The sequence below is a fragment of the Siniperca chuatsi genome, linkage group LG6, assembly GCF_020085105.1.
Source record: "Siniperca chuatsi isolate FFG_IHB_CAS linkage group LG6, ASM2008510v1, whole genome shotgun sequence".
Classification (NCBI taxonomy): Eukaryota; Metazoa; Chordata; class Actinopteri; order Centrarchiformes; family Sinipercidae; genus Siniperca; species Siniperca chuatsi.
The window spans coordinates 23,085,088-23,096,085 of NC_058047.1; the positions used below are offsets into that span (position 1 = coordinate 23,085,088).

General features: G+C 41.9%; 2 protein-coding genes across 2 annotated transcripts; both read right to left on the bottom strand.

Moving 5' to 3' along the window:
- Nucleotides 1-27: 27 nt before the first annotated feature.
- On the bottom strand, nucleotides 28-3,547 carry si:dkeyp-51f12.3 (uncharacterized protein LOC107988041 homolog). The gene is made up of 3 exons (XM_044198299.1): nucleotides 3,229-3,547; nucleotides 2,675-3,011; nucleotides 28-876 (listed from the first exon to the last, which is right to left on the bottom strand). The coding sequence occupies exons 2-3, from the start codon at nucleotides 2,935-2,937 to the stop codon at nucleotides 717-719; spliced, it is 423 nt and encodes a 140-aa protein (XP_044054234.1). The 5' UTR covers nucleotides 2,938-3,011; nucleotides 3,229-3,547; the 3' UTR covers nucleotides 28-716.
- Nucleotides 3,548-4,255: 708 nt separating this feature from the next.
- si:dkeyp-51f12.2 (uncharacterized protein LOC100151460 homolog) lies at nucleotides 4,256-10,830 on the bottom strand. The gene is made up of 2 exons (XM_044198296.1): nucleotides 10,092-10,830; nucleotides 4,256-8,190 (listed from the first exon to the last, which is right to left on the bottom strand). Exons 1-2 carry the CDS (start codon nucleotides 10,406-10,408, stop codon nucleotides 7,953-7,955), a joined length of 555 nt encoding a protein of 184 aa, XP_044054231.1. The 5' UTR covers nucleotides 10,409-10,830; the 3' UTR covers nucleotides 4,256-7,952.
- Nucleotides 10,831-10,998: the final 168 nt, after the last annotated feature.

The window sequence follows — 10,998 nt, forward strand, 5'->3', positions numbered from 1 at the left end:
TTAAATAAACAATCCATTATTTTTAAGTGCGACTCAACTCAAGTTTATAGTAACATCACAACATAGAATTAACAATGGACATTCTGCAAACACGGGATACAAAGCTGAAAGATAAATAACACTGCTGTTGACATTCTGCTGTCACTGGTCAAGGCACTTTGCATTGGAGTAAGCTAACAATGAATATTGTACAAATGTATGACATGAAAGAGTGCAGATACAAAGAGGAGCTGTAAAGCTGTGAGGAAAGTTCTTGTCGTGTTTGAAGAAGAGTGCTGTGCAGCCACAGTAGTAGGTCACATAAATTCGAGCAGGCCAATCAAATATCCTAAATAGGTGTCTACAGGAGGCCTGCAGACAAACTGATGATTAACTTTGTTGTAAAAGTTACATAATCGTGTTCTCAAGAAAGGCCCTTAGTGTACAGAGGGAAGCAGTTGTAGTGATCATTTCAATTCCTTTCACAATCAGTACACACTTAGTAGACACAAAGGCCACACTGGGGCTCAATCTGTACAAATATAAAGTCTTTAACCAGCTGCAGTCTCTTCCTGTTTCCTGGCCTGTGTTTGGGTTCAGGGCAGCTGTCTTAAGGCAACAAAGAGGCGCCTTGCATCAAGTTCATTGATAGCACCGACTGTTTGTTCAAGGTTCTTGCTGAGAACCGAAGACAAAAGGCACTGACACAATGTAAAGATGTCCACCAGAGTGAGAGGTTAAAGCTGCTCACTGTGCTCCTGGCTCTTCATCACTGTGTCGTAGGATGGAGGTGGCTCCATAGTCCAGGGTGGAGGGGTGGATGGGAGTGAGGGTTCAGGCTCTGGTCTCCTGCTGACAGAATCCTCTGACATCTCCCGACGAATTCGGTCCAACCTCCTTAAGAAAGTAAGAGAGGCAATGAGAAGTGCTAAACTCTTCAGTGCTTACACTTCAACTGAAACTTCAACTCCTTTCAGTGTTTACATTGCACTTGGCACAATAACTTCTCTCACTGCTACACTCCAACCAACAGTCAACTCCTTTCAGTAATTACACACTTCAACACCTTTCAGTTGTTATATTTCACTTAACACTTCAAATCTTTCAGCACTTAGACTTCAACTGATTGTAAACTCATTTTAGTGATTCCACTTTAATTTGCACTTGAACTAATTTTATCAGCAACACTTCAAGTGACAGTCAACTCCTTTTAGCAATCAGTTTATCTTACACCTCAACTTCTTTCAGCGCTTACGCTTGAACTGATAGTCAACTCCTTTTAGTGATTACTTTTCACCTAAAGCTTCAGTTCCTCTCAGCGCTTACACTTCAGTTGATAGTGAACTCCTTTCAGTGCTTACACTTTATTTAAAAAATCAATTCCTTTCAGTTCTTACACTTCAGATCATTTTAGTAAATTCTCATTTCTTTCATCCTTCCATCATTTCACTCTTCCTCTTCCTACAGTTCATACTCCTTCAGCTGCTCTGTAACTAACACAGTTTTTCCAGTAATGCAGTTCAGATCCCAGCATTCACACCACATTTCTTTCAGGAAATGCATTCTGTTGTTTGAATATTATTCCCCTGTGATGACTTTATTTCATCATTCTCTAATCCCTCAAACGAATATTTTAACTGTACACAGTCTGCATCTCACATTTAAAAGATAGTTCAGGTTTAGAAATAATGATCAGTCTGAGTTTTGTCAGTGTTTGGAGGTAGAAAAACCCTTGATGATGGATACTGTGCTCCTGGCGTCTCTCTTCCTCAGTGCTGGACAATGAGCAGAGCATGTTTTGTTTAAATTCGCAGGTTATCGTAGATTACCTCAGACAATGCCAGGAGGAGTCTGTCAGCCACATGCATGTGTGTCTGCTGTTTTCTCCATGACCTACTTCTATAATCAGTTCATAATCAGAAAAGCTGTTGCCTTCCAATTCTCACTGTCACAAGTCCAGTGTTTTCAAGTTCCTAATGCACTTCACTGCTCTTTGCCAAACTGTTCACTATAACTAATACGTGGTGTCCAAGGGATCTGTTCAACAACAAGACCGTTTGTCAGCATATCTCCCTGGATGGTGTGTTCTGGCATTTGTCTGTATGTGTGTTTATTCATCTTGAACAACACAAGGGAAGCCTGAAAAGGTCCTCGCTTCCAATGTTTAAAATAGCAGGGTTGGTTTATATATTGAAAAGGGGGTTTTCTAAGTCTGTTGTCCTCTGTGCCTGGGGTTTCCCAACCTTTCAGTCATGCTAGCGGCATGGCTCTAGGAATGGCAATATTGGTCGGTGGGTCAGTGGGTCCATACCTTCGGACAGAAATATGTCAACAACTATTGGGTGGATTGCCACAAAATTTGATAGAGACGTTCATGGTTCCCAGAGGATGAATCCTACTGACTTTGGTGATCCCCTGACTTTTCCTCTAGCACCACCATAAGGTTGACTTGTGGTTTTGCATTAAATATCTCGACAGCTTTTGGATGGATAACCACAAAATTTAGTACACCCATTCATGTCCCCCTCAGGATGAAATGTAGGCTAATATTTTTCTTTATCTCCTGGTTGGGAACCACTGCTCCATGCTATCACGCACATTTTTTGAGCAATAAAGAACCCAAAAACGAAATTCTGCTTCTAAAGCATTGTGGTACTGCCCCCCCCCTTGTGCATGCTCCTCTCTGCGTGTGTACCTTTGAATAGCCAGGGCCTGCTGTGGGCTGAAGCGTGTGCCTGTGCGGGGATGCAGGAGGAAGTGTCCCGGCACTGCCACCTGGAGATTCTTCATGGCCATGCAGAGTCCACTGACCAGCAGGCCCACGCCCCCCAGGCCCAGGAACAGCCCGACAACAAACAGCGGGGCTGACTGGTGGGGGCCCACACACAGGGCCATGACCCCCCCAGCAATCATCAGCAGCATGCCCAGACAGAGCAGCATGCCTTGGGGGAGCGGCATCTCCGGATCCCCTTGCCTTCTGGGAACTGACTTCTTCCAGGTACGGGTGCACCTCCACTTCAGCAGCAGCCGGTCTGCGGGAGAGAGAAGAGAGGGCTCTGATGCACAGCATCCACTGCAACTGCGAATGTGTGTGTGCGTGTGTGTGGGAGTGAGTAATAGATAGAGGAAGAGGATCGAAACAAAAGGAAACTGACTTCAGGGGAAATAACACAGATACATGCAACATGTAAATCATCTCTGCGCGCGTCTGTGCGTCTGTGTTGCCATAAACACCGATCCTCTCTCTACCTGATAGGAAGTCGCGGTGGCAAAAAAAAAACGCTTCAGTCCGTATATCCTGCGACCCGCCGCGCCTCTCTCATTATTTTGTGCTGATCTGCCGCTTCGCCTTTTCTCCCCGCAGAAGAAGTATATCCGGGTTTTGGAATGATTACGGCACCGAAAATCTGTAGGATAGGAGTTGATGTCGCTGGTGGGCCGGGCACTGTTTGGTTTTCATCTGGCCACAGCAGCAGAGCGGTGCAGTGTGAGGAAGTGTTGTGTTTTTTTATGAGGAAAGGTTTTCTGTGACGAGGAATGGAGGACAGGGCGGGCGCACCGTCCGACCATTGTCACTTTGCCTCTGTTTGGGCAAGCTGTTTGCACAAGGAGAGAATTATAGTCCCAGTTACATATAAAGCGATAAACTGCTTGTTTTTGAGCTGATGTGGAGCTCTGCTGGGGGTGGAGCTGGATGATCTTCACTGGCCTAGGGGGGGACTAATAAGAGGAAGTAGGCTAGGCCTATTCAGCTATGAGCCTTCATTTGGCAGCTGATGTCTTGATTTCTGACCGTAGATACTTTAAATATTGTAATTTTGGATTTAATCTTTAACCTTTATCTTGTTGCCTGAAGCCCTCAGTTGCTCTTTAACTTCTTAAACTTGTAAATGTCCCCTTAACCCTCTACTGCTACTACAACTCTCTTTTCCAATCTGGTATCTTCTGATAATTAAATTATATCTTTTGGTTAACTCTGGGCAACAATGTGCCTTATGGACAAAAAACACCAGGAAAAAAAGTATTTCCATAGAACAATTAGGTGAAAACAAGAACAGTATAATATGATCTTTGTTTCTTTATGTAATAACTCTGTATTTTTTTCAAATGTATGAACCTCTGTTGTCATTTTCTGGTTTCTCATTCCGTGTGGATCTTCAGGAAGCAGTTGCTATCACATTGTCTTCACTCTGCCTTTGTATAAGAAATACAAAGCCTAAGAAATACAACATATTTGTATGATCACCTGTTATACTCTCCTTATTTTTCATCATAATACAGATCCATCATTGGGCATGGGCCTAACAAATGAAAAATCACAGTTTAAGAATATATCTTTGAACCATCAGTGATGTTTCTTTAAGATTCATGTAACGTTTTCTTGATTTAAAGGTGTTAAATAGTCCAATTAATCTGACCTTTTTCTGAAAGGGTGTTCCCACCCCAATATGCAACATTATGCCCACTTCAGCTCCTCATTTGATTCATATGAAACATGTCATCAGACATTACAATGTGTAAAAATTAGAATATGTATAAATGGGAGGGTGTGAGGGTCAAAAAGCCTTTCTCAGAGTAACCATGTGCAGAAGAGGGTTAAGATTCTTTAGGGGGAAATCTTTCTACGCAGTCTGATAATATCATATGCTGAAGTTCAAAGTTGGTTCTTGACCTGAAACAGCAATTGAGAAAACAATCTCACCACAAGGTCCATTTAGTAGATATGATCGAAAGCTCCAGAACAGCTACTAAACTGACCTTGTGGAGAGTTTGTTTTCTTAATCATATACTCTCTGCGTGTATCTAACTGAAGGTTGAAGCTACATAATGCTGAGGGACATATTGAAACCCGAGACACAGTGGCTGCATCATTACCCCGGATTGAAATATTCTGAAGTGTTGTGCATCATTTTATTTTCCCCAAAATTCAACCTATTTTACGTGCTAGTTTTTAGTAATTACACCCTAACACTCTAGCAATAGACTAAATCCAAAGTAGAAGTGTGAAGATGAAGACTTGATATTCACTAGGTGCAGATTTCCAATCGTCCTGGCTGGTTAATGAGTGTGATATCGTGTCCTTAAGCACTGATTTATTAAATAAAGTTGAATATACACACATTAAAAACATGGTGCAGGATTCTCCCTTGAGTTGCCTTTTACAAGAGTAAAGCATATCAGTCATAGAAGCATGCATACTCAGAGGTATAAAAGAAACACATGGTGATCCTGTCATTCATATCAGCTCTCCTGTTGCAGTAGTATGTGTGTGTGTGTGTGTGTCGGCCCATCAGAGCAGCTGAAGTCAGTCGTCCGTGTGCTGTCAAAGATCACACCAGTGTATTTGTGGTCATCTGTTCAGTGCAGCATCTTATTTACCAGGTGATGAAGGCTGTTGGACTCCTCTTCTCAGTACAAATAATTCAGTTTAACACTAGTCTAGTGTGAGGGCTGACAATAACACATATCCATCATTATATTCATTTTTGACAAACTTCATATGCCCATATTTTGTAAACTGTGAAAACTAAATGAAACACAGTCTAATGCATGGCAGTTGAAGACCACTATGTCAAAAAAACAATTAAGGGAATATTCTGGTGTTTTTGCATCTTTTGCATAATTTACAATACATTACATATTTGGATTTTTGTGCCTTTTCCAATTGTATTCATTTCATTATGTCATTGTTAGGTAAACCATCATAGTGATTATAACATCACCTTTATTTCTTTAATTATTTGTAATCAACACAGATTTGTTTTACATTACACTACATTCATTTGGCGCATGTTTTTTTCAAAGTGATCCACTTCTGAAATCTTGAATGTTGAAGATTCCCACCAGCACCATAATGTCCAATGCCAAAGTAGTTTTTGAGACAATAAATAATTTTACTCTGAAGAATGGCCTTCCCCAAACAAGTTTAAGGGCTTTGCAAGTTGATTTGCACATTGCATTGAAATGTATGGATATCAACAGATGTCTGGAAGGAAGGAAAAACATGTTAAAAATGTATTAAAAGGGGCGTCCTGGTAGCTCACCTGGTAGAGCGCAAGCCCCATATACTAAAGCTGAGTCCTTACCGCAGCGGCTCGGCTTGTTTGATTCTGCCCACGGCCCTTTACTGCATGTCACCCCCCCCTCCCTCTTTCCTGTCTCTCTTCAGCTGTCACTGTCAAATAAAGGCATTAAAAGCCTGAAAATAATCATTTCAAAAAAGTATGAAAATAATTTATGTGTGCTTGGTTTGTTGTTTTTTTTTTTTTACTAAAATATGCAAAAACACTGATATCATCCTTTAAAACAGAAGGATTCTATGGTTACAAGTTTCTAGTGTTGCCAGTGAGCTGCAGTGCTCTTGTGAGCACTGGAAAAACTCATATGGTCAGATGAGTCATTGATCCCCTGATTTTAACAAGCTGACGAGTACATGTGTGGCACACAAAATAACTAAAGGACATTTACAGGCCTGGGCACTACTTTCCTAAAGTCAGTTATCATATCCATCCTGTGATGAAGCATGTTAATCCTGATGGGGAAAACATCTGTTCAGGATGGCGTTTTCAACATTGTTTGTTGTTTGCATTGTTTGATAGACGAGACAGAAACTGTCCTCTGCCATCACCAGGGGAATCCCAGAAAGGAGGATTATACAGTTATCTAGATTTTTTGAGCTGAAATGAAAGGAAATCCTGGATTTCCTGTGTGCATCCGTTACCATGGTAACTGATGCCCTTATACAGATAATAAAGATCATTGACCAGGCCACCATTAACTCTCATTGCAAACACCATGTAGGTCAAAATAAGATTAAAGAAGGGTCAGAGGTCAGTAAATGTAACAGCGTCCTGAGAGCAAATGTTTTGGAGGGCCAATCTGAAGGATATTTAAACAGTATTTCCACCATATGGAGGCGATTGAGTCACCTACCAAGTGGCATAAGCTAATTGACTGACTGCCTGTAAAGAAATATATCCTACATTCTAAAAAAAAGCAAACTATCTTGCCAAGAAAATAAGTTCATGTTACTTTAAAGATGTTTAATGTTAGTCAGTCTCAGAGAGGGTTAGACGCTGGTGAGGTTATGAAAGAACACCAACATAGGCATTATCCATTGTTTTTGTATTTCTGTTTGTGTACAATATCTGCTGCTCTGAGTCAGTGAACATTGCAGCTGTTTGTTTAAGTGAGTCTTCTTCTGTGTGAATAGATGTGAAATGTGCCTGATATTTCTGGTCTGTGTTAGATTAGCTTAGCATAAAGGCTGGAAGTCACTGACTGGGCAAAAAACAGAGCAGCGTGTGACCCCCCCCCCCCGTAAAACCACGAGTTGTTGTGCAGATTAAACAAACGAGATACAACATGGACAATGGACAGAGGCAAGCTGTTACCCCTGTTTCCAATTTTTATACTATAAGCTTACCATCTCCTGGATGTAGTATAATTAATATAATATGAATAATATTTACCGAACAGACATGAGAGTGGTAGGCCTATCAATCTTCTCATCTAACTCTCAGCAAGAAAGAAAATAAGCGAATTTCCTAAAATGTCGAACTATTCCTTTAACCTCCTGTCTAGAATACCAGCCTGATCTCAACCCAACTGAGTACTTGTTATCACAGCTCTTCAAAAGAGTTTACAGCACGTGTAATGTTCATCAAGACACAGTAATGGTGGCGCACTCTTTATAAAGACATAAAGTGTCTTGGTGCTTTATTTTGGTCTGATAAGGCTGAATTCAGTGTGATCTACCTTTAATTTCACCATATATTTAGATATGTGTTTACACCTGCATTGTAATTACAGAAAACATGCTAGGACCCACTGGTCAACATCAGAAAGAAGCATGCTTCAAGTGTTTGATAAAATTTGTTGCTATTGCAGAGTCTGAGTAAAATCCCCAGTCTCATGCCTATTTATCTTTTTGTCTGATGCACAGAGAGGTGGGGCGTCTGCACCGTCCAGCCTCACACCTCAAAGCTGATCTCTCTTGATTGTCCAAACAGGGGCTCTGTTGCCAGGTGTGTGTCGGAGTATGCACGCCGCAGGTGTGTAGAGCTGCATGTGGTCTTGATGGCGACCTCATAGGGAGGCGGGGGTTCCAGCCACGGAGGAGGGTGAGGGGATGGACTAAAACCACCATGGTCCATGGGAGGGTAGTCGAATTCCTCACCACGAGCACCTTGCCTGTGGCGTTCCATTGGCCTACACTCGGGAAAACAGTGGCAGTAAGAAACCATGTGAAAACAATCATGCGTAAACACTTCATGAGGCCAGACCTAACACAAATTGATATGTACAGTATAGTTCTGAGGTGTCAGCGGTTGTAGAGATCAGATCCTAGATAGCAGATGGGGTCATGTTCTGTCAGTAGTTGTGTTTCCTGCCAAATACAGGAATTGGGTTTCACAAAGGTATAATGGACATCTTGGGTGTGCAGGATGATAAAAAGCTTAGTGAGTCAGCTGTGGTCTGTAACAATGAGCCATGTACATGCAGGGTTTCTTTCTAAATATTTTAATAGTGTATTTCACTAATCAGCACACCTCTAACCAAACAGCAGGAGCTAATCAGCTGTTTTGGTTAAAGTAAAACCTGCAGAGTCTTTGACTTACAACAGCACTAGCTCCTAAATCCTACTTAAAAGAATTGTTGAACCTTTGGGAAATATGCTTATTCGCGTTGTGGCAGAGAGCCACGATAAATTCTATGTGGAATTTGCATTGTGCTGAATGAGAATTCAATGAAAATTGAATTGAATGAGAAGATCGATACCACTCTGTGTGCTAAATATGAAGCTACAGCCAGCTGCTCATTAGCTTAGCTTAGCATAAAGTCTGGGAACGAGGAAAAACTAGCCCAGCTCTGTCCACAGGTAACAAAATTCACCTACTAGCACCACTAAAGCTCACTAATTAACATGTTATATCTCGTTTGTTTAATCCGTGAAAAAAAAAATCAAATCACTTCACCCTCTTATGGGGGTTTTCTTGGACGGGAACAGTTGCCAGGCAACCAGTGGAGACTCTAGGAAGTTACCGGTCCCAGACAAGAAATAGTCTGATTTTTTGAGCCAGGCTAGCTGTTTCCCCCTGTTTCCAGTTCAGTCTTTAAGCTAAGCTAACTGGCTGCTGGCGGTAGTTTCATATTTAGCGTACAGACATGAGACATCAGCCAGACCAATTCACAAATGCGATGAGTTGTGATGGTGTAGCATTGACATGTCTGTAAATGAGTGCTGACTTTTGACGCAATAGTGGATTCAACAGAACGTTTCACATCAGCGGCAGCCATATTGGTTGTTTATGAAAATGCCTCAACGGCACTCCTCTGTACAGTCATCGTATCCAACCCGCCCCGTATTAGATAAACGCTTGTGATTGGCCCGACCCGAGCCAGGTCAGCTGGAAATCTGTCTGAACGGGAGGGGGACCAGGCGCATCTGCCAGAGCAAATAAAACCTGAGCTTGCAGATTCGTCTGGTTCCCAGGCTAGAGAGTGGTATGAATTTTCTCATCTAACTTTCGTCAAGAAAGCAAATATGTGTATTTCCTAAAATTTCTAAAATCTATTTCTTTAACTTCCTATTTTGTAGTGATTATATTTAGATAACCGTGCATCTTGCCTGTGGGCAGTGTTAAATGGAATCGACGACTGTGGAAGGCAAGATATTGTTTTTCCTCAAGTTTGAAGGTTCATATATATATTAGGCCAAAATCAATAAGAAATAACATCAAAGTGGGCATTTCTCTTGAAAAGGTGCAGTTGTTGGGGTCTGTGTGCAGGCCTCTGGTACAGTTACGGACAGCTCTATCCCTAAAGGACTCTGAAAACTGATAATAGAACCTATGATGTCATCAAATAAGGAGCTACAGCAGGAAGAATGAATTAGACAACATGGCAAAGCGGACAGTAACAGTGTTTAGGGTCCTTCATAAAGTCTATTCTTTGGGTTAACTAAACTGGTTTTCTATTTATTGTTACTACAGAAAATCCATATAATACACTTAAATCAATAGTTGGAGTCTTATTTTCTGGCTTCAGTTTAAAATACAGATTGAATTGTACTAAACAGTAATAAATCTAGTCATTTTTCCTTCACCCACCTGGGCAGAAACACTGACTGGGACTCTGGGAAGCGGCTCCCTTGCGGTGTGAAGAGGGCATGGCTGCCGAAGTTGGGGTAGTCATTGTATGGATAATGTGGACACTCCGGGTCGAACTCCCTTTGGTTGTAGTTTGCGGCACTTTTGCTGTTCATAGCCCAGAATAATCCCAGGATGAGCATGACCACCCCAAGCACCACGCAGCAGAGGGAGAAAGCCTGCAGGCGGCTCTGGGATGAGGACAAGAAGGCTGTGGAGCCCCCGGTCACAATGAGGAAGGCTCCGATGAAGATTGCTCCGTGGTGCAGGGAAGGCATCCTCCTCCAGGACTGTAACTGTTTCTGAGGTTACTGTGTATGCTGTGACCGGCTGGATAGTGTCACACACGTACAAACAATCCCATGGAGTGCACTCCCCATGCGCTCTGACACTGACCAGGCATCCAAATAAATTACTCCACAGTTACAGAAGTCCTATTATGACAAGGAAAAGCTCATTTAATCTTACTTATTTGTTCCCATAATTTCCATCTCCCATACTGTTAAAAACTGCTGATCATAAAGTCCAAGTGTTAGTCCTCACTCTGTAGATATCAAGCTCCTGTGGAAAAGTGTTCAAATAAATGATTTGTTGGTTAATAAAGAAAAATAAAACGGTGAAGGCTTTGATGCGCATCAGGCCAATGTGGACTAGCTGTGTTTATCATCAAGGCAGATGGACGAGAGGACGGCAGAGCCCATTAAGAAATCTTTACTGGTGCCCCACCCTCCCTCTGTCTAATGTGTCTGAAGGGTAGCACTTATGCCCTGTGTGTGTGTGTGTGTGTGTGTGTGTGTGTGTGTTTGGGTGTGACAGCAATTTCTCTAAACATAAATGGCCTTATTGCACATGCAAAAGTGTGGAATTT

Coding starts and splice junctions, on each gene's coding strand:
- si:dkeyp-51f12.3 (XM_044198299.1), bottom strand. CDS start 2,937: ATGCCGCTCCCCCAAGGCATGCTGCTCTGTCTGGGCATGCTGCTGATG. Junction 877..2,674: donor CAGGCCCTGGCTATTCAAAG/GTACACACGCAG, acceptor TACTTTCTTAAG/GAGGTTGGACCGAATTCGTC.
- si:dkeyp-51f12.2 (XM_044198296.1), bottom strand. CDS start 10,408: ATGCCTTCCCTGCACCACGGAGCAATCTTCATCGGAGCCTTCCTCATT. Junction 8,191..10,091: donor CAGTCAGTGTTTCTGCCCAG/GTGGGTGAAGGA, acceptor TCCCGAGTGTAG/GCCAATGGAACGCCACAGGC.